The sequence below is a fragment of the Pieris rapae genome, chromosome 20 (assembly GCF_905147795.1).
Source record: "Pieris rapae chromosome 20, ilPieRapa1.1, whole genome shotgun sequence".
NCBI lineage: Eukaryota > Metazoa > Arthropoda > Insecta > Lepidoptera > Pieridae > Pieris > Pieris rapae.
In genome coordinates, this window is record NC_059528.1 from 1,907,755 (window position 1) to 1,932,697 (window position 24,943).

The 24,943-nt window shown below is 31.6% G+C and overlaps 2 protein-coding genes across 4 annotated transcripts in view; one reads left to right on the forward strand and one right to left on the reverse strand.

Annotated features, from left to right (window-relative positions):
• The window catches only part of LOC110993133 (protein scarlet), a 58,985-nt gene extending 52,304 nt beyond the window's left edge, over positions 1 to 6,681 (forward strand). For 2 of the 3 annotated variants that reach the window (XM_045632501.1, XM_045632503.1), the window contains exon 12: positions 2,465 to 3,055. In XM_045632501.1, coding sequence (XP_045488457.1) covers positions 2,465 to 2,853 — 389 coding nt within the window. In that variant the 3' untranslated portion in view covers positions 2,854 to 3,055. Of the gene's footprint in view, positions 1 to 2,464; positions 3,056 to 4,935 lie in introns of those variants that run through there. The other variant, XM_045632502.1, reaches the window with a different exon arrangement.
• On the reverse strand, positions 6,676 to 23,224 carry LOC110993126 (protein brown). Its single transcript, XM_022259254.2, has 12 exons — positions 23,139 to 23,224; positions 20,622 to 20,742; positions 20,282 to 20,330; positions 19,293 to 19,473; positions 18,548 to 18,697; positions 17,870 to 18,105; positions 16,570 to 16,713; positions 15,628 to 15,733; positions 14,519 to 14,743; positions 11,626 to 11,761; positions 10,720 to 10,926; positions 6,676 to 6,854 (listed from the first exon to the last, which is right to left on the reverse strand). Exons 1-12 carry the CDS (start codon positions 23,151 to 23,153, stop codon positions 6,676 to 6,678), a joined length of 1,749 nt encoding a protein of 582 aa, XP_022114946.2. The 5' UTR covers positions 23,154 to 23,224.
• Positions 23,225 to 24,943: the final 1,719 nt, after the last annotated feature.

The window sequence follows — 24,943 nt, forward strand, 5'->3', positions numbered from 1 at the left end:
AACCACAGTCCATTCAGTGTCGTTAAATAGAGTTTATAGTGTATCAGAATGGAATATCAACTAATTCAACACAAAAATCTAAATCGTAGCAATTTGTGTGCAATAGTTTTACGAATAAAATAAGTTGTCCCTGAACTTCGATGTTAGAAAACTGTTTCACAACCCGGAATCATTTAAAAATCTTATATATATATATATATATATATATATATATATATATATATATATATATGTTACAATCAATAGTTAGCCAAGAAGTTGCAATCCTAAAATGATTATGAAGAAGAGTTTAGTTGAAGCCATGAAACAGGACATTCATGATGTGAATATGAATTGAATAGGAATCGTCATGCGAACATCTCTGAAGTAGGCAAAGGAACAGACGAAACCAGCGAAAACCCGTTTCATAGGAACGTAATAACAAGTTCTGTGGCAATCGCCAGGGAACTCCTGAACTTGAATTTGGGAGCGATAATTTTCACAACAGAAATGGTCTCCCAGTTGCAAGAGTGTTCTTCTCTCTTGACTACTATTACGTACCTGGTTGGCTTCAGAATCACATATTTTGATGTATATATATTACTGTTTTATTATTATTATCCCCGACAGTTGTCGTTGGAGGTATTAAGTTACAGAAGTGTATATAAGTATTATCATAAACAAATAATTTACAATAAAATAATATTGTGGATATGAATTAATATGTAACTATACTATCTTTTAAGTTACCACTGCAAACGATGTGCACATTTGATTAAAATCAGTTAAGTAGTTTTCCTAAACTACTTAACCGATTTTAATCATAGTCCATAGCGGACGAAAACGTGACGCGTTGTAAGTTAAGTACTTTATACAGTTACTCTATGGTTTGGTCGTGGGTTCCCTTACAAGTTATGTAACGGTTTATTTCTCTTTACTGACTATGGCTACTAAATCGTCTCTTTCTGTCAAATTATGTTCAAGCCACGATGAAAAGAGATAGTTGAGTACTTACACTGATTAGGTTGGAGACAAAAAACTGAAGATATGTAAGTATTGTGTGAGAAAACATTTTCTATACAACCCGATCTAATATTTTATTGTTGGCCGTGGACACGCGGACAGCGGATATTTTGCTCTTCTTCGACTTTAATTGTACAAGTTGAGTCTACCGGCTTATGTTTTATTCCGTTATAAGTTTTTTATTGTTAATTTAATAGAACAATGGTTAATTATGAAATACTTTCCTCTAAGTATAAACAGTTATTATATCATAAGAATTGTAATAGATTTAATATTCTCTGCAAGGCAATAATAGTAAACATTTGTTAATATTTCTACCATACAAATAAGTTAAATAAAAAAAATCTTTGGAAAATAACCGTTGATCAGCTAATTAACGGTGCAAAGGAGACTACAACAACGACTGACTTGAAGAGGATTGGAATGAATGATTTAGGATTCTCATTGTATTTATGTCGCGGTAAAATTGATAAATCAGAGAGGTTAATTAAATCTCTAGACAGTTAATTAAAGATCGATATTCAATCAAGTCACTAGCATTTTGATTTAAATAAAGCAGTGTCGAAAACGTTTAACTATCTATCTGACCGAAAGCCAGCGTGTTGATTAATTATGAAAACCAAGATGGTGGCCACGACAACAGCTGATTACTTTTAGAGTCTTTCTTTTGCCAAACGTTGGTTTGTTATGTGATGGTTCTTTGTTTCAAATTGTGGTCTTTGGTGAAATTGTAAACATGTTGTCGACTCCACCATGATTATGTCGATGTGATCGTGAAGAACAGAGAGCTTAAAAATTCCGTGTTTATTTTTATTGTTAATGGTTATGTTAGGCTATGTTAGTCTTGTAGGAACATTTAGGTAGTTCGTTAAACGTTTTATTCAGTCACTTGCCGAACCGAACTTTAGGGACTTGATAAAGTATCGATCTTTAATGAACTGTCAGACATTCAATTTACTCTCTGATTTATCTTTACTGTGACAAATACAGTGAACTTAAATGATTACAATTTTAGGTTTTGATTAAAGTTATAAATCATGGCACCAAAACTAGGAATGGATTTAGCCATATTTCCAGAAGTAGCACACTACAAACTTAAAACGAATTGAAACCATAAATAAAAACGAAAACACAGATTTAAAAGAAATTAACCATACATATAACATCTATACATTTTCGCTAATCAGACGATGTGCAAGAAATACAATAGCATTTTCGTGTACCAGTATAACCAGTACTTGGTTATTCAATAATATTTTTTGCAAGGATTGTACGAAGCCCTCGTTATCTGTTAACGACTCTCAGTACCAATTAGAAAGTAAACACATTGATTTACCATGTATCATTCGCTTTCATGCTAGAGTTAAAAACGTTCACATTATAATTGCTAATATACAATATCACGATTTCCGCACGTAAGCCCAGTAGTTGCACGCAAAACTAACACATTCATAATCCACAGGTTCCTTTCTATCCTCCGTATTCAATAAAATGGAAACAGCTGCGCTTGTGTGCGTCCCATTCGATTTAATTGGCACAATGTTCTCGGGTCTCTATATGAATCTGGCCAGCGCATCGCCATATTTCTCCTGGCTGAAGTACGTGTCTGGATTTTACTACGGCGTCGAGTCGATTTCTATCATACAATGGGATTCTATAGAAACCATCAACTGTGTTAGTGTGAAAGGCGTTCCCTGCATCAAGACGGGCCCGGATGTGTTGAGTCGATTTGGCTTCTCCGAATCGCATTTTTGGAGGAATTGCACGTGTTTGGCAGCTATGTACTGTATTGCTCACACAATAGCGTTTATTATGGTTGTCAAGAGAAGCCGAGGCACGCCCGTTTATTAGATTATTATTAACACTTAGTACGATTAATGGCCAGCATTAAATTTAAGAATAAAGATTTAGTATTTATACAGTTATATTATTTACAAATAAAATATTTTTTCGTGTCGTTGTTTGATTCTATCCTACATCTGGTGTGTAGATTAATCGCAGAGTGGTAGAGAAGATTTAAAATTACACTTTTACGATACTTATAATTACGAAAAATGTTTGAAGAAGGATTGTACTAATTAATTATACTAAAGAAGGGTTTTAAAAATTAAAAAGTTTTTGAGTAAAGCATAATCGTAGTTTTAAAAGTATACTAGACGTGTGAGTTTAAGATGTAGTTAATTTAATTCTTTGCTTAATACTTCTCAGATGTTTAACATTTAAAATATTATACGAAGAACATAAATACAATAAACTTTTCAACTAAATAGAAACATAACTTTCAGTTAATATTGAACAAGGCACAAAACCTAAAAGATGAATAAAAACAAAATCCGAAATCAATTCCCAAAATTCTATAAACCGGTCCAAACTTGGCCCATCCAATTACCAGAAACATTATGTTACAGACCAGTGCATTCCATGTTAAGTTAGCCGTCTATCTATTTTAATGATATAATTTTATTACACATTTATAAACAATATTGGTCATTGTCGGGAGTCAGCTCTTTAATTTTACAAAAAAAATACCAGTTTAACATTATTAGGTGTTATATGACAAAATTTATCAATTCATCATAAAGGTCATATATAAGCATCAGTTTAGCTAATGTACGAAGGGAAAGTAAAACGAAAAACGATGGTGCGTATCGATTGATTACGATTGGTCGACAATTTCTAGACCAATCAGGGAAAAGCGATACCATCCGCTTCGTCCAATCACAATCGATATGCGCCTCTGTTTCGTTTTTCGTTGAACAGTTTAATAGATCTAAATTTGAAAAGAGAAATAAAATCAGTTTCTTTTTGTATCTTAACAATTAATAGTTAAATATTAGTTTTTCAAATGATACTATGCACTAGTAAGCTAAGCTAAGCACTAAGCTAAACGATACTACACAATAAATATAGTTTATTTTAAAATATATTACGTAGATGCTAACTTGCTGTGTTGTCATAAGAAAAAATTCAGAAGAAGAATTTTTTTAAATCAATATAACACACAAAGTTTACAAAGCCTTAAATTTTTTAGTTTCACACAACTTCTGGGTATTTTTAAAAACCGCTTGCCGCCTTTAATCAGTAAAGTCATATTGAAATTTATCATTCAGATATAAATTCCTTGTAGGTTAGCAAATATTGATTTTATTTTAAAGCGATAACCTCAGATACAATAATATATTGTAATAATAATAATATTTTTTATTCAAAAACAAATGTAAATCTTTATACGTATGAAATGTTGAAAGTTAAATCATACAACAGCTCAACCAAAAGGCTCAACTAAAATTCTAAAAATAAACGTGTGCTATTTATTTTCAAAGCAAATATAAATGTTTGTCCACATAATGATAGTAGGAAGATAATAACAGCTACATATAACAAGAAACTAAAGGTCTCACTCGGAAACTGCACGCAACTTCTTGTGAAATACTTAGACATTATTTCTAGAAAATCTTAATGCCATTCGGAATCATTACACGTACTAAAGTATATTATTATACTAATATTAATGACTCTAACATATAAGACATCTTAGAATAAACAAACTGTCGAAAAAATAAAAAAATCTTTATAATGAAAAGTTATATGGCAATTATTAAAGTCTTTTATTGCTACAAGAAGATGAAGATGATTACATTTTACGTATAATATATTCAGTAAATAAAGATAAGTCTACATATATTGGTAGCTTAAAATACGAAGAGAAGCAAGAAATACCAAGAAAGTATAGGAGAATATATCTTGCAAAAAGTGTATGATTCAACATATATTGTATATATTATGTTATATTATAGTACTTTATCTTGGACACAGATCTTACCACTTCTACTGTTTATAATTTAAAAATCTCCCTCTTTACAACGCAAAATTCTCAAACCAATATGTAATAGCTAAAGCAACACTCTTCTTAAGATCTTTCAATCTTTTCAGGCTCCTTCCTATCCGCAACCTTCGATAAATTAGAGACCGCTGCACTCTTCTCTGTTCCATTTGACCTGGTTGGCATCATGTTTTCTGGCATCTACCTCAACCTGAATAGTGTCAGCAAGTACCTCTCATGGGTACACTACATCTCTTCTTTCTACTATGGCACCGAGAGCGTATCAATTCTACAATGGGACTCTATAACTGAAATCAAGTGCGTTAACGCTCCAGGCATCCCCTGCATCAAGACTGGTACAGAAGTGCTAAGAAGATACGGCTTCGCGGAAGAGCATTTTTGGAGAAATTGTATAGGATTGGCTACAATGTACCTGATGTATCATTTTATTGCATTTACAATGGTTATAAGAAGGAGTAGGGGTACCCCCGTATATTAATCTTTGGAGTTACAAGGAGATATGCTGAGAGGCGAATCTCATTTTTATAGTTATCAATTCTGTTCTAATTTTAAAACGCCAAAACTTTTAACCCAAAATAATCTTAGTAGCTATGTGTATAATAGACAATTTTTTATACTTAACCTTTCCTATCTCCATGGAACGTTGAGGTACTTGCATTTTTCTTGGGATTTCACAAGTCTTATATATTACATATCTATTAAAGACAATAAAGAGAAAAGGAGAACACGACAATGAATGAATTAAAGTTGTTGCATTTTTTCATTTTTCTTTTTTGTTAGCTATTGTTTATTTTATCATGCTAATATACCTCAAAGTTAATATACCCAAAACTTAGTGATAAAATTGTTCAAAGTACTCATACCAATTTTATATAAACATTTTAACTATAGTTGAACGAACTCATTTCATAGCTACATGTCGAAATGTCATTAAGTTTTTGTTAAGCTTCGATGCGCAGTAATTGAATAATTTACTAAATTGCACCTAAATCTATTTGTTAAAGTGACTATGCATTAATGGGTAATGGTCATGATAATATTGTAATAACATCAGTGATCATGCGTCCTCCAAATAATGAAATAGGAATAGAACGCCGTGATTGTACAAAATTACTAAGTTGTGTTAAAACTAAAGGAATATGAATATTTTATCTGTATCGTATTCGGCGTTATTCTGTGTTGATTGTTTCACTATGTAACTCAATCAATGTCAACGATTGTCTGATGTCTTTGAATTGCAAAGTTAAGGGTATTTCAAGCCAAATTCGATTTGATCTTCGTTATATATTTGTTGTTAAATTTTAATAATTTTCACCAACCCATCTTATGGAAAGGATGTTTGGTAATTCTATAATGGTTATATATATTTCAAATACATACGCCAATATTATGTTTGTTTAGCGTCATAATTTACTTACTAATCATGAAATATAAATCAGCTCTATTGTTCTGTTGTAACTAAAGTCCTCAGCTATGTCTTTACATCACAACAAAACACAATTGGACAGCCAGGTTAAAAGAGTGCAATAGACTAATTTTTTAACTCCTAATTATATGTCGACCGACGGGGAAATTTTATTCTTAAAATTATACAAACATCGATTCGTGTATCACGTATATTAGAAGTAATTAGTAAGGAATTATTAAGAAAATTGCGCAAACTATTTAAGTCCTGCGCGTTTGATTAGGTAATGGCGTCTCCAGAAATATTCATTTTCATACGATTAGCTAACGAATGTCTTAAGAATAACAATTGTACAAAACATTTATATCTGTATTACCTACATCAATTTACCCAATTTTCGATACTTTTATAAATAAAATACTTTTTAATAAATATACCCTTTATTTTCTTCTCTTTTCAGTCCGTAGTAACCTAAAAGGTTCCATAACACAGTTACGAATGCAAAGCCTAAATAGTTGTCACTTATGTTATTGGAATAGCCACTTTCTGTTAGTACTGCAATACCGTCTTTGTAGCAAATTGATGTAGAGTTGGTCGGGCAATCTGCAAATAAAAAATTCTATTTATAAATTCAGTAATAGCAATAAGACTTTTTCTTAAATATTTTTTGCAGTGGCGTAACCTTGGGTGGCACCCGGTGCGGAAGTTGGTGGTATCACCCCATTAAAAGTCAAAAGCAAGATAAAAGGCATGGATCATTTATTAAAAGATCGCGAGTATGGGACGGGGAATCCCCCACGATAACGTCAGGCTCTTTTGCGCCGAATTCTACATAGAGCTGAACTAGTGCTAGTGGAGGAATCCCTAAAAAAGAATTTTTTTATGCTAACGATATTTTTTTTTGTTAGTACATTGTACTTAAAGTTGAGAAACCGGGTGGGTGACACCCCAAAAAGTTGACACCCGATGCAGCCCGTCCCCGTTGCCCCCCTCTGCTACTGAACTGATTTTTTGCATGCTTATGCAATCAAACAAATTTTTCTTGAACTTGGAAGGCTAATGTAACAATGAAGCCTGTTTTTACCCCTTCGTCGTTGACATGCCGCGCTACATAATTTGAATTATCGTTTTTTCGTAAAAACAGAAAAGTAATGGAAGTCTTTTCAACCTTCCCTAGACCTAAAATACGAGTTCATTTAAGCTGCGATTAAATAAGCATCTTCTAGACAGAGGTGCTTTCTAATAGGCCACATATCAATTAATATCAGATGGGGTTTTGTCCAAACGTCTGCCAGTTGTGCATAAAAAATAAACAATGTGATGTGTAAGTGAAATAATAGTCATTAATTATTAAATGTGTACAAAGCTTACACGAAAAATTACCGTGTATATACAAACAAATAACCGTGTAATTTAAATATAATTGAATTACAGAACATAATTTACATATTAATTTGTTTACGTAGTTATTTCTGACCCAAATTTTTCGTCAATTTATTACATGCCTTGAATCATAATTGTTATTTAACCTTAATAAAAATAGCAGTTAATAAAGATATTCTCTATTATGTATTACACGAGGTTAGTAGTGTTAGGTGGTTTAAATTTGGGGCTTTCAACCCTAATTCGTGCATTTGAATCGCGACTGTGAAACCGATGGATTTTTATTTTCACAAATAACGCTTGTTCTTAAACACAAATATTGTGAGAAAACCGGCATGTAGTATGCACCAAACGACATGTTTCAGGTTATGATCATACCAATCACAAATTTGTATATAAAAAGTCGTATGTCTAGAGAACCAAACATTACAGGAAACCGAAACAATGATTCATTTCGTCAATCTTCGTTAAAATATCATTAAGTACGTGATTGTGTTCATAGTTTTGATGGTAATAAAAAATATTTGGTTTTTACTTTTTTGACGAGGTTATTATTCTACAATTACAATGTAGAGGTGTAGCGCTGGTTGTTTATAATTATTACTAAAGATAAAAAAAGCCATTTACCAAAGTCTAAAACAAGTGCAAACACGTTTACAAACCTATTCCTATTTTATATAGTATCTCTCAGTTGACACGATTAATTATTAACATTATATAAACATTGTGCAACAGTTGATTACATGTAGCTTGAATGATGTGGGCTCTAATGTATTAATTAATAGAAGACATTTTCTATGAGACCTTGTGTATTCCATATTAATGGCAATATATAATATTCCTTTTTTATTGCATACTTTCGGGTATGTGGTGATCATGGACGATTAAATTATAATATTAAATATCTGAAGTCATATACAGACCGGCAAACATTTTGTACAAATGTCCATGCCTGGATCACTGGGTATACTTTCCCCCCAGTCCCTTATGCTCAGGAAGTTTTCCGGTATCTGTACTTGTAGTACAGATTAGTACAGAAACTTGTACCACCGACACCATAGAAGCCACGCTACGCGTTTCATAAACAGTGTGACGAGAAAATAAATATATTTCCGCCACCTCTAAACTGAGTATTATGTGTGAAATAATTAAACTAAATGTTTGTAGTTTAAAATTCCCATTAATTATCTACTCACTGTCGCCGGATTTACTCTTAATTAATGTATGATTGTTTTATCATATCATAAGCAGTGTTGGTCTAGTGGCGTACACTCTTTTCCTTGGTTCAACCTCGGGCAAAAAAGAACTTTTTTCACTAAAGTTCAGTCACTATAACGGTAAAGGAAAACATCGTCAGTAAGCCAGAATGCTTAAGACTTAAAAAATCAACGGCGTGTGTCAGACACATAAGGCTGATCAACTAATTGCCTATTATAAAAAACAAATGATGACGAAACATAAATTTGAGGCCCAGGCCCTTAGGAGTCTTGCGGCACCTATATTATGATGCAAACCTCCATAGCTTATTATTTAAATGTGAATGAGAAAGCTCATCAATTATGTATTAATTTGATACTTTAAAAGTCAATAAACTCGACTATTATATTTGTAAAGCCTGCATCCGGTTAGTCTTAAATAATTATAACGAATACAAATTATTTTTTTATATAATTTTTAAGATCCTCATTTATACATTCATAACAAATTAAAATTAAGGTAATTATAATGCCCAAAAAAAACGGAAATGTTTTGTTTAATTCCAACTTTTTACTCGTTGACGTAAGCCTAATTATTGACTCTAATTATTCTTATACAAATAAATCTACTAAAGTAAATTGGCTATAGAATAATAAAATAAAACAATCGAATGTAAAAAGTTAACAAGTTATAATCGTGAGAACCGTTTCATAGCTTTAGATTGACGTTTAATTGCAGCTAGTCCGGTGGTTTTATATGAAGCTCGAACAATATGTAAAATCGAATAGACAAACGATACATTTATGTATGGATAATTACTGGTTTACTAATCAAATCGTACAGAAAGTAAATACTTTTTCTCTTTGGTCTTTGATGATGTTACATTAAAACAAACTTTCATTCCACCTTGGCCGTGCTATACGAATAAGTAAGAATTTTCATGCAAATATTACTTTGTAATAGTCATTATAACTACTGAACTCTTACTACAGACTAGTTGATACTAGTCATTGTACTATTGCGATTGCTTGCTCTTTTGTTCTCGGTGCTACCCTATTTAATTTTAGTTATATTTAGTTATTAAATCTAGGCAAGTCTAAAATGCAAATCTCAAGATTCATAGTTCCCAGGTAGTTTACGTCATTGTTAAATTTAGTTCGTTATTGTTAAACCTTTCAAAAAATTATAACTTTAGTTTTTATAAGTTTTTAAAAAAGCAATACGGCTTTAAAAACGTGTAGTTATAAGTTTGTTTGTACATTCCAGTAAATTAATGTACACTGGACATGTACTATTAATTGCTGTTGAACGTAATAATGAATCTTTGAAATTGAATTGATATGTAATATTGTTCATGGTTCATTCGTATTTATTAATGGTATAAATGAATACGTCGATAAAAGTTACGTTTTAAGCAGCACTAAGATACGTTTCCAAACTCGGTATACCATACCATTAAAATGCATAGCACATTTCATTCGTATTAGTTTCATATACACAAGTTTTCTACACAAAAATCCTATACTATACTAATATGGAGCAAATTAGGAAAAGTTCTACTAGGATGTATAAACATCAGAGATATCGAGGTGTGGAAATCTATTAACATAAACAAATATATTATGCTTAGAAGATGCGTTTAATATTTATTATGTATGATCTTTTGTGTGATAACATAAATATATACAATTAATTATGAATAGCCTTGATGTATTTCTCGTTTGTTTATTTATATTATACTATTTAAAGAATGCGTTCATCAATTTATTTCGGTATGGCTTAAGATTCATAAGCACTCTTATGAAATACTTTAGTCGAATATTTTTAGCTAGAATACCGTGGATTCATTTGCATTTTGATGGTTTTTAAATCAAGGGGATTTACTTACCGATCACATCAATCTGTCTCCAATAAATATTGCTGACAGCATCCATGCCATAATAAAAGTGGGATATGTACTTTAAGGGCAGAAGCCATATAGGGAGGGATGACAGACGGATGAAGGCTCCCGACATGATGAAGAGTGGAAGATCAGCGCAGGGCATTACGTCACCCATTACACCGGTTGACGTGAATAGGGCTCCCATACCGAGACCTACAAAAATGTATTTTACTTTATCAAAAAAAAAATGTATATCTTTTAAATTAGCAAATCATCAAAACAACACTCATTTTATAAACAAATATTGAAAATAAATTAAAAGTAGCCTGCCTAGCTAATATCCCATGCCCTTTTATCAACAAGATAAAAGTATACTTTATATTGAAAATAATATTTTTGATTAATCGTGGTAATATGGTTTATTCAAAGAAGTAACTTCTTTATAGTTTACTAAGAGTTAATTTGACGATTAAACTAACTCTTTTAACATAACGCCTTACATACAATTTCACAGAGATAAACAAGAGAGACTCTTTCTCATTACATTACATCTTTATTATTATAAGGATTATAAGTCGAAGTTAGGCGCAAAATCACATTCTCGTTTATCATGTTTTATTCAATACAGTAGTATAAGGAAGCAAAACTTAGTGCCAAGATCAAGGATTGGCGCTTTTTTTTTATTCGTCAAAGTAACCCAAGGAATGTCAGACACATACACTCATACTTAATGTATTAATTAATAAGACATAGTTGTACCACTAAAATTAATTACTTTTTTTAAACTGTTTTAAACATGTACCTAGTACCACGGAATAAATGTCATCAAGATACCCAAACCCCCTGGGATTCCCTAGTATGGGTACCAACGATATATGAAAATAATTTATCATAATGTAATATGGAACTAACCGTAGGCAGACGACGCAACTGCTGTGATGATGAGGGCAATAGATAACTTGAATGCAGTTAAAATATAGTTCGGTAACTCAATCGCCAAAGTCACTATCAACACATATGCGATGGGCCATACTAGACACTTAGGCAACTGAAACAAAATCACGTCACATACTATATATAAGAGGTTTTTCAAATATAAAATATAATACGGAAAAAATAAAATGTATTTATTAGTTAAATATATGTTTATTCATTCGGGTATGTAAAACATTTTGTGTAAAACATGTTTTACATATTTTATACTTGGGTCATTATAAAGGAAAAGCTTAGTTTTAGGACGAGATTAGGTAGGTATTTAGGTACATTAGGTAGAGACTTAACGCGAACTATAAATATGTAATACATTGAAGTTTTAAAATAAATCAGTGGCAAAAATCCTCAAATTTCTGAATCTGTTTCATGATCATTTTTAAATCTAATAGGCAAGTATGTGATTAGTCTCCAGAGCCTGACACAATTCGTCGACTTTTTGGGTCTAAGACATTTTGGTTTCCTTACGATGTTTTTCTTCACCGTTCGAACAAATGTTAATTGCGCACATAGAAAGAAATTGGTGCACAGCCGGGGATTGAACCGAACGACCTCAGGTATGAGAGTCGCACGCTGAAGCCACTAGGCCAACACTACTAATCTAATTTGCAGTTTTAGATTCTGGATAAAACCCGTAAAGATTACATGTTAGGTCTTATTCATTCCTACTAACAGTCTGAACGAATGTGTTTTACAATTAGATACTTAAAAGTCATTAGGCCAAAATCAACAACTACTTTGGGCCTGTAAGTATATTTATAAATTTATAAATAACCTAACTAAATTAATGTTACATTGTTGATTTATAGTTTTGTTTAGAAACTCACACAAACTAAATAATGTTGCAGAGATAAGCAAGCAGACCCGACTGAATCTTGACATGACTTTAATGAAACATGTCTAGAAATGCCAATTACCTGTCTATAAAGTTAATTTTGTCCGTCATATTAATTGCACCAGAGAGTGCAAGATTACTTTGAATATCTAAGTAAAGATTGCGTGTGAACATTGTATAATATTGCTATTAATTAGTCACATTATAAATGTTCTATTGAGTGTGGTTGTACGTTAGTTCATGGAGAAATATTAACGTATGTTTAGTAAATATTGTATTTAGCTATTTTTATATTCTATTGTATTTGACTTATTGCTTAGTGGAAGAACACCAAGTTTGAGTAAGAATATCTGTGTTCCCGAGTTGAACTAAAAAGCACGTTTTGAGCGTTTTTGACGCCCCATTTCACTTCGTTGTAGACTGTAGATAAACTGAGAAACTAGCTTTATTTTTGATAGGCAATCGCACTAACCAATCTTATTTAATATAATATGTATAAATATAACTGGATTACTGGGTTTAACCATGAGATAAATACAATTTTAAATTCCCCGTGGATTGAAAAAATGGGAGCTGAAATTATTTCAGTTATAATTTTTATTCATAATTTGAAAATGTATTGATATAATATAAATCAACGAAATTTTATCTACGACTTCCTACAATAACACGATCTTAAGATTGTATCATGTACTTTTCATTCACAAGTATTAGCGTCTTTATATTAATGTATTTTATTATGCAAATCTTTACAAAAACTAAATAGTAATATAAGATAATTTCAAACGATAATTAGTATTGATTTCCGTGAGTGACATTTGTAGTAAGTCCCATATGTGTGTTTAATTATTTCGAATGAATAAAGTAAAATTATGAAACTACTAATTCTCAGCCGGGCCTTTCACGCATGATTATAATAATCGAGAAAATTTTGATAGGTCTAACGGTAAACATTTCATTTAATATTTCTTTTTTTTGACGTTCATAAGTATACATTATGTTACCTAAATGAATAAATAAATTTTGACTTTGATTTTAAAAACGGTCTACGTTTTTCTAAAAGATATTTTAGATTAGTTAAACATAAACAAGGTATCGTCTTCGCTAGATAAATTGTGTTTGGAACGAATTTTTACCCTCATTTTGTACGTCTTTCTTTGGAACTGTCATCTACGTAAATCTATAAAACCTCTTTCGGTTACTTTATCAGTTTATTTAATCTTTTTCTCGCATGAGCACTCTACTGTCCCTTAAGGCATTGACTTAATTAGAGAGATAAAAATGGGTCTGCTTAAAGTATTTTTTATTCGTATACCCTTCGTCGTCTATTCAAAGTTTAAATAAAAATAATGTTTTAAGAATATGACTATGATTTCTATTGTATATTTAGATTAAAGCTTGTAAACAGTTTTAATGGTTATAAGTATTAATCAGTCTTGTAAGTCACAGTCTCATTTTATCACCTTTTTAAGATTAAAATCGTAGATATGTTTTAATAATCTAGGAGTTCAGTCACCTCTCGTTCGATTTTAACGGACTGAAAACAGCTTATCTAGAGCTGAATATATTCGGTAGTGTGCTAATAAAGTTTTATACAAAGCATTGTTGGGTGCCTTTCTCGAACCTAATTTTCTGTTTTACTGATGATTTCTTTTCAGCTTGAAGTACTAAAAAATTCTAGTTGTTTTATTTTATTGTGTGCTTATCTTGTCTTATAGATGATTTTTTTAATTTTTAATTTTTTAACTTATATTTACTCTAATTGTCATACATGGAAGATTTTATAAAATAATCAGTAGACTTAGAACTATGTATGATGTCACTTAATAAATAAAAAAAAAATATTAACGTTCAACCCTGACACAGTATTTGTTTTGCCGGAAATCGAACTCAGGAACTCAGTGACAGATGCAAATTGAATTAGTTGTACGCTAGTAACGTTATTTTCTAATACCTAATATTTCTTTCTATATTACTTACCAAACACAAAAACCGGCATACATAGAAAGCGGAAGTCCTGTACACGCCCACTTCCCGCTTAAATAGTGTAAGATCACTCTCAAATGCGTACAACGCTACATAGGACAGGCTAAATGACACTTCCGAGCACATGAGCCATAGAAAACCTTTTAGATCTTGAACACCTCTCTGTGTCCTTCCAGATATACCCACGTAACAGGTTCCAATGATTATAGAGGAAATAAGCTGAAAAAAATAGGGAATACTAATATTGAAATACAAATACTTGTTACTTGTAAGCAAGTTTGTAAAAGATTTTATTTTTGTATAATAGAGGAGCAAACGAGCCTGCGGGACGCCCAAAAAGGCAGTCCTCGCAGCCCATAGACACCAATTTTTAGTGGGTGCGTTGCCGGCCTTTAAGCATACTCCTCCGGTCGAATTTTGAATTTTTGGAGGTCGTATCTCTCAGGGAATATCCCGGCCGGTAGTAGATTCCACAGTTCGCTAGTTCGCAAATTTTTTTTAATGTGAGTCAATGGATAAGTTGTCTCCCTAGGATTGCTTTTACACCAAAAAATCCTAGTATAAGATATACTTAGCCATCCCTTTGAGCATAAAAACTTACCTAGAACAATCTGCATTACCTGTAAGGCCTAATAAATAAAAATAAATCTATGTAATTCTTAAGAATTCGGAGTCCTTTTAGTATAACAAAAATAAACTGAATCTGTGGCTCTAAAACAACAAGGTTTATCTAAGACCAGTCTCGAAGGTCCAAATAAAATAAAATGTTTAAGTTTTACTTTTATTTTAAGTCGCCCTTTGTATTCAACGCTCACGAACAAAGTATACGCTGTTGCTGCCATAATGGTTTAGATGTAGCTTTTTAGATTAAGATATAGTTTGTTTGTGGAAGAGCTGGAAAATTTGACACAGGTATTTTTTATTTAAACGGGTTTCCAAATCTTACACCTAGGAATGAAAATGTACCTACTTAAAATGTTTAAAAAAAAAATCTTGTTTAAGGTATATTTTTTTTTGTTGGATTTGTTGTTACACTGTCAAGCCAATATTAAAGTTTTCCAAATATTTTACGTTAACAATTAATAAAAAATTAACGCACTTACCGTACTTACAAATAGCTGTATTAAGTAGTCTTTAAGGTCTCTCTTTATTGATAGAGAAGACCTCCAAACCAACAGTTGAATCTGTTTAAACCAATTTCTTTGACATCTATAACAAAAGGTTAAAAGATTTAGATTTTTAACAATACAGATTTTTTTATAATACGGATAAAATTTTTTTTTTAATTTGGATAATATTTAGTGAGACAATAGACATTATAATACAATGTATCTACATGCAGAAACTCATAAATGGGGTTTGGGGTATATTCATTTATTTTCTTTATCGGTATTAGTAAACGTCCACGGTTTGTGGCGTGAGATTTCGGCAAATCAATTAAAAGAAATTTTGTTTAATTCAAATCCACTTCGGGATTAAGAACCACATATTACACATATAACACACACATACACACATTATGCAGGATATATCTCGACGTCCATTACAACTGAGCGTTTTTGAAGGCCACTTTTGCCGCTCACCACCTCTATGTGGAACCAGCTGCCCACTAAAGTATTTCTGAACTAATTCGACTTAGGGCTCTCCAAGAAAAGAGCATAAGAATTCTTGTAAGGCCGAGAACGCGTTAGCCTTAGATACAAATGTTATGATCTAATCCTGGCACAGTAGATCTAAGGCTCCAAGACATTATGAGTGCCAATATTATCGTTTTAAACCAAAATTATCTGGTGCTGTATATGTTTCGTGAACATTTGTTTCTTCGAATCGGTACATAGGTTAACCATCTGTAACCTGCCACACGCCGTCGATTTTTTGTATCCAAATGATTCCATTAGCATACGAGTGTGTATTAAATACACACAGAGCAGAACGTCTATTAGTGCATAGCCGGGATTAGAACCTTCCATCTCAGGGATGTCTCGTTTCGTGCCATTGGAAGAAAAAAAATGGTTATTTATTCTATGTCCATAAAAGTAACTTACGTTTTAATCTGTGGCAATGTCAGTGATGAACCGGTTCTAATACAAGGTTGTTGGTTATTTTCCAAGAACTCAACAGAACCATTTGATATAGCGCGTATGTAAAACTCTGCCGGGTTAAAATTAACTGGGCAGTGCAGTTTTAACCTGAAAGCATATTTTGTAGTTAGTTAAATTTTCATTAATTATTATTCAAAAAGTCGTAGGTTCTATACATATATATTTTGCCTCATGGAGTTGGATTGGGGCATGCGACATATGTTCAATGATAAATATTTCTCGATTACAGAATCCAGTTAAAATCTATGTGCATTAATAAGCAATTTATAGCAAGTAAAATACCTTTATAATGGAACATAAGATATCTAAAGTATCACTTATTCCACGTCATTAAATTTGAAGGCATCCCTACTCATCGGCAAAGAAGTCAAAGGGTGTAGGCCGAGAGAAAAAGCCGGCCGCGGCGTAAAATCCTCTCGGTACTTTTTTACTAATTTTAATCAGTTTTAATATAGGAATAATAAATTATGTAAGTAAATAAGCATATTATAGAGAATTTAAGAGATATCATTACAAACATTTTACGTATAAGGGTTTGATTTCCGGCGAAATAAAACCTTTTGAGTAGTAAGCACAAAATCTCAAAATGAATACAAATTCCATATTAAATTGTACATAATGATAACAGATGGATAGGATAACAGATGGTTATATTATACGATATTATAAAAACGTCATGTAGAAACCATTAAGGTACTTTTAGGAACCCACCCAGTTTCCGGTCGCGTGTCAATATTACTATTTCGCATATTTAATAAATATGATAATTTAAACAATTTGTCTTAATCTGTCGCTTTGACGATTAATTATAAGAACCGGTAGAATGTAAAATTAAATAATGATTAAATTAAGGTTAAAATGACAAATTAAAACCAGAAGTGGTCACCGTTATTTTAATTGTAGATCATCGATTTATATACAGGTATTGGTTATAGATAGTCTAAGAGCGATAAATAATATTTTATCACAAAGTAACAAAACTTCTTCATCACGTCTTGACCGACGTATATGTAGTTTTTTGTGTCTGTGATCGTAAACTTTTTTATACCCTTAAGTGATTAGGGTAGACCCGAAGTAAATGTAATTATTTTTGACAGATTCATTTTATTAACAAAAAAGTAATCTCAGAGTTATCCGGGGCATAAGTAAATATATTTTTTATCGAGGCACGAAATTCTATTGTTATATATGAAACTTGGGCTTGCATTAGTCTGCTTCTTATGAAGTGTTTAAGATTTCTTACCTCTCAAATTGTTTCTTGCATTCACCCTGACTTCCACAAAAGACGAGGTTTCCTTCAGACATCAAACAGACCGAGTTGAACTCGTTGAAGAGGTCTGAAGACGGTTGGTGGACTGAACAAATAACTATTTTGCCTTGGGAAAGCTTTTTTAATACAGCGATTACAAGAGACGCGCTGTAGCTGTCCAGACCAGTGGTTGGTTCATCACATATTAAAATTATGGGGCTTAATATTAACTGTAACAAATTTACATGCAAGTGAACTATTGTATTAATTTCATATTTTCCTATTCATAAAAAAGTGGGGTCAATTTAAAAGATCACATTTGCTATCTGTTAGTTTTAGCTTTATAGAGGATTCACTGATGTAAAGTTAGAAAAAAAATATGAAAAAGTAAAATTACATTCTTTATTGTATAGACGCTCGATCGAGTCTAACAGATTATTTCAATTTCTATGACTAACTGAAAAGTTAAAAGTTCTAGATTTGGCAATCTAGGCTAAACCTGTAATTCCGGGAAGAGACTGCATTCATACATAGTAAAAAATATAATTTAATATATTGAAATTGTAATTTGAAAAAAAAGCAGTTCTAACTTCGAATAATTTAATCATATATTAAGGCGTTACGGGTTACCTATTTGATGATTTATAAAAATGATAGAAAAACAAAACTTACGGATGTTGCCAGGGACAGTAATCTCTTTTCACCACCTGATAAGCTACGAATAGTGTTATTTTCTAGCGCTTTTAATTTGAGTTCATGAATTAGTGATGCTAAATGATTTCTGTTTTCTTCCTTCTTCACGCTCCCGAGTTTCATTTCTGTCTGAAACAAAAGCACGAAAATCTCACTCTCGTGAACACTTCTTAATAGGCAAGTACTTAGGTGATCAGCCTTCTGTGCCTGCCACACACCGTCGTTATCACCCATAAGTTTCACAAAACCCGCTTCCTTATCCATACGTCGAAGTATAAAATGAGTATGGATGTAATAGTCTATTTCTGTATATACGACAGATCGATTTACCACAGGTATGAGATCGGACGCACAGTATATGATCACTCCATGTCTTTATAAATCTATATTCACTCTGTTTACACATTGTATTCATGCTAATGATAATATAAAAATTAAATAATCTGTGTTTACTGTACAAGACGTTATGCCACAGAATTGCCATCTAAAGTTGTAATACATACATAACTACTAAACGATACTATACTATCAACCAATACCATGTATATTCTCTCCCTTTCTCACTCTCTTTCGATAGGGGTCAATCGCTCTCTCCCTCTTCTTCGACAACAACGCTGCGCGCCTTCGTGACATTTCATCGTAAAGAAATTACTCTCATGCACCTAAAGAAATTTCACTTCAATACTTATCTTAAAATTTTTACTCAATATTTGTAAAACCTCACCATAAAAATCATATGTTCCGAAACGGTCAGATGTTCCATGAAAACATCGGATTGAGGGACCAACTCCACCAATCCTGACCGTATATTCACGGTCTCCGTATTGTTTACTGCTACTGAGCCTGAAGAGACCAAGTTACATTTGCCAGCCAGAGATGTAAGGAATGTGGTCTTTCCTGCGCCGCTGAAATCACCGTATTCATTAAAGATTTATGTTCAATTTGTTAATTAATTAATTTATATTAATAGGTATATTTGTGAAACGAGCTTATGTTAGGAGAATGTTCATATATTTGAAATTTATGGATCAAAATATATGATAAAAAACAGATGATAATAACGGATATTAAATGATTTTATTAACATTAATACTTATTCTGTATTTTAATAAACAATCTGGCATTGAGAGTGTCCATGGGCGGTGGTATCACTTAACATCATACGAGCCTACTGCCCGTTTGCCTACTGTTCTATAAAAAAAAACAATTTGTTTATATTCAATTAGATTTTGTTTTGACAGTCAGATCCGGGACACATCAATTAATTAGCGATCTTATACATATTTAAATACAGAGACGCATTTATTATGGACTGTTTCACAGAATTTAATGAAACTATTAGGGTTGTCAGATTTATGATAAAAAGATCCAATACTAAACTATAATTATTATTTTGATAATGGAAATAAATTAAAGAAACCAATAAGTACCAGCCTTCGTTTAAACGGTTTGGGATTAAAAAAACATTTGAATTACTCAACAAATTAAAGTTTTAAATTTTTTTTCATAACATAGGTATGTATGGTTTTATTAAATATTTTAGCTTTTGCTAAACCAAAACAACAAATATCAACAACTTAAGGCTTTAGTGATCATCTCTAAATTACCTACACATAATATAAATGTATTAACAGATATACATGTAGATAGATGAATGATGGGCATTATGTTTTATGTAATAGTCAGGCAGTCTGAAAATATTATTAATCTTACCTTGGTCCAATAACCGCAACAAAGTCTCCAGTTTTCATACATGCTGAAACTAAAAAGTCATGCTATAGTTCCTGCAAATAAGTTGGAGTCGTTAACAGTTCTTTAAGATTGCCGAGCCAGTCGAAAGCAATTTTCATGACAATTTTTATATTATGTCAAAGGCCCGTGACCTGATACGCGCCAAGGGATTTTTTTTCCCTAAGTAAACTTATTCTAGGAACAAAAACAGTCTGAATACAAAAAGTCAGGCAAAAAAAAAATATTTATGATAAATATGGTTAAGCTAATACATAGATAGATAGTTAATTTTGATATAGTAACGATGTAATGAATTACTAACCATTATTTAAAATAGTTGTCTTAGATCTAGTTGCCTTTCTTCTCCACCAAGATTTTTCTTCTCTAGTTGAGACGGTTAAATTGTTGACTCTTAAGACTATTTCATTTTCTTCTACTTTAAGCTGTAATATAAAAAAAACACTCTTAGGACCGCGCGGTAGCCTGGGATTAAGATGTTACATATTTTGTGAGTGATACTCTAACAATAAAATACGTTGTACCTAACCATGGTAACCAACAATATACTATGTTGAGCCTACGCCGTTAGATGAGGCGGTTTAAATACGTAACTTTGCTGTAGAATGCAGAACTGCTGACCATTAAAACCATAACTTCATTTCCACATTTAGGAAAAAAATCCCGAACTCCCTTTCTCACTCTCAATCGCACTCTCCATTTTCTTTGACAAATGCTGCACATCATCGTGACGTAAACCCGTAAAAATTTCACTCTCAAGCGCCTAAAGAAAATTCTAAAAAAGGATTTGAAACTGAACTCATCTGTAACTAAAAACAAATATACGAAGAACTTTCATCAAATAACAGTGGTTACAACAATGAATGAACATTCAAATTATTCATTGAGGGCAATAACATTTGATTAAAAACAAACAAATCAATGCTACATTACCATAACAAAAGTATATTGGTATCAAATGCTGGTTATTTTTCATTGAACTTTTTTATTAGCCTTTTTATAGGTCTACTTAACAACTTTATTATAAAGCATCTTATACACGAAACGATTTAAATCAGATCAAAATATATTTACCTATATATAGGTAAAAAAGTACACTTATGAACGCCAAAAATATTAAATTAATTGTAAATTTACATTCACTACCAGTTCGCAAGTCAAGGGCGTAGAGCATAGAGAACTGGCAAGAAACTTTACGCCACTCTTTTCAATCGCTAAGTTTTTAATACAAATCGTTTGAACAAATCAATCCCAAGGATTAGGATCATTTAAGTATTCGTCACATTTATAAAAATATTTTTTTTAAGTTTAGAAAAGAATTATGAACATCTAAATTTTATTTTATTTTAACTCAATTATTAGTTGAGTAAATATCATAAGTTTCACACACCTTCCACATTTTTTAAAATGAAATTATCATTTTAAAAATATCAGATTCATAAAAAATCACACCGTTTTAAGTAAAGTCTCTTATCATCACAGTGTGTGTGTTGTCAAGTGCGTTTACACGTCTTAGATTGTAGTGAATAGGACTATTCTTAACATGTACTGGATCAATGTAGTAGAAAGGATGATATTGAACTACAATACTTATATGGTTTCAAGATAAAAAAATATTATTTTAATTGATTGCAACTGTATATGGCGATTTCCGTTTCTGCGATAATGATGTATGAGAATGTGAATAAGTTAAAAAAGTGTACTTATCATTTTGAACGTTTTATAACGGTGTTTTTTTTAGCTTGAACTCTTAGGCACATATATCTTGAAGCTCTGCCTCAAAAGAAGTTCGTTGCTTTCTTCTTATGTTTGAATAATGTGGCATTTACACTTGCTAAAGTTTTCCCTAAAAGCTTTAAGTTCACAGATCTTAACCTAATTCTGACGTAAAGAGATATCAAAATAATAATAACATGTATAGAGAGCCTTAAAATCTAATTTGTTCTTGACACGTACCAATTTTTTATTGGTACGTGTGTTGATACTTTATAACTATTTGTTTAGTTGCTTAGTAGTAAATCGGCTAGTGCCTATTAAAATTAAAGCGAATTTCATCTACAACATCACATTCGTAATTTTCCCCGTTATAATGCTACATTAACATACTTATAATGTACAACATATACACTGAAATAAATTTCCAGCCATAAAAAGTATTTATATAATCGTGTATGAGCGTCACTGAACAAATGAATCGCTGAGTCTGAGTAAAATGATCGATAGAGTCTATTTTTAAGTTATTTTAATTATTATTGTTATACGATTGTGACTAGCGACTATTATATAAATCATTTCTTACTTTTTATATTTATATTTCGTCATTCAAATTATAAAAAAGTAGGTTCTACTCAGTTATTTTGGTTTTAAAGTACTTTTAAAATCATTAAAAAGACGCGACTGAAAAAGCTTAAGCCTGCAAATCTAGGCTCCGAATATGATTTTTTCCACATTCGGTGTCGAGAACCTTGGTCCGTGGGATGTCTTGATGATTGTCTAGCTATTCAAAAGAGAAACGCTGCCAGTATCTTCGGAACCTTGCCTAAAGGGACCTATAGTCATAGATGAAATACCAAACATAGGTAACAACTAACTATAAAATTAGCATTATAAAGAAGAAACGCTTGTGATTTTGTATGTATGTTTGTAAAGTTTTCAAACAAAAACTTGTGGACAAATCATTAAATTTAAATAATGTAACATCCAACACTAATATTAAACAGTTTAAATCTCTTAATTGTCCCAACACAAATAATAGCAATTTGAAAACAACTCTTGATTTGCACATTCACCTAATATAAAGTATTTTCTATAAAAAAATTACCTTTAAAAGTTCCATAACAACACGAACTATGAACACTCAAAATATACTAAGACAAGTTGTAACTAGATGATTGTGCAGAAGACTGCATTATCAACAGATAATTGTTTACTAATGGTAAACATCTCGTATGTCAGTCTAGATAAGTTTTATTATGGAGATAAAGACATCATTACCCGCTGGTTTTTATTCTATACATATTAATAATATAAATCTTGACATTCCTATGCTATGCATGTAGAGAGTTGCTAGGTTAGCCCAATATTTAGTTTAATATCAGAGCTATCAACATTTTATACAATAAATATCGACGTCAAAATCGCTAAAAGAGTACCGAGAGTTTTTTACGCCGGCCTTTTCTCTCGGCCTACACCGTATCTTTGCCGATGATTAGGGATGCCTACAGGTTCAAATTTAATGACGTGGCATGAGTGATACCTGTCTATCTAATGTTCCATAATAAACGTTTTTTTTATTATTACATGTTAATTAGTGCCGTCGCAGGACGTAATTACGTTTATAGTGGTTTTGTACAAAACTATATTTGTCGCCTGACGCCATCTAGGCCGATCTAGGACAAAATGCATTTTAAACTTAGTCCCATCCAACATTTTGGTTTTACTATGATTTATTACACTACTACAGGATCCTTCTCAGTAGTTTAATTCCTCTGTGTCGTCAAAGACAAATTAATTTTAATTGTCTTTAATATGCTACATGCTATGCACTGTTCAATTCCTTTTATTATTTCTACCCTTGGTTTAGTATCCAAGAAAGATAAAGTTGAAATATTGTTACACACTAAACAACCAACATGTATATACATTTTTAATGCTAGGTTATATGACATGACGTGATCACGTTTATCTAAATTTGGAAATAATTACAGGTTCATAATACACCTATTGATTCGTGGTCGTTGATAATTTTTCTTAATGGTCACTTTGATAAGATACTTGATTCATTAGAATTTTATTATAATTGCCTCAGTTCTGTACATTTTTTGCCAATTAATAATAGATAAAAATAATAAATCATTCTTGTCGCTGGTGACAGCTATTTGGAGTTGGAAATATGTTTTAACACGATTGTATTATTTGTTTTAAAACAGGTGTCTCAAAGGAAAGTTTACATTTATTTAACTTACGTTATGTGAAAATGTTATACGATTTCTTGGTGCCAACTTACTATTTTTAAGAAAAAAAATCCCAAAATGTGTACTTTAATAATGAATAAACACTTTTTTGACATTACTTACTTTTTAATTGATATTTTTTATCTATAAAAGGGCTAGGAAGCTCACATGTTATTAAGTATCACTTATTTTGAGTATTCTGCCAACTCGCAAGTGCTTTGCAGGCCTTTTATGAATTGGAACACTAATCTCTCACAAAAAATAAAATATCAAATAAAATGGATTAGATTTTTTAAAGGTGTTCACTTTTTACAACGTAATAATTTCTAAAAGAATAAATGTAAGGAAGAGATTTTTAGTACTACAGTACTTTGCGAAGTTTATATGATTGTTGGATCCTCGCCTTTCTTTGATTTTAATTTGAATGCTTATACGTCACAGCTCATCTGAATGGGACCCATTCAGATGAGCTGTGACGTATCATAAAGATCTAACAATTGCATCTGAGATAACTACTGTATTATTAATTTGACTCAAGGTAACTTGAACACATGAAGCTATTCTCTGATGCATTTTGAAGTTAGCTCTTTCCACTGGAACAATTACAGTTAATTAAATAGGTATAATATGATAATGAACTGTTAATGTTCTTGCATCATATTATAAGCCCTTA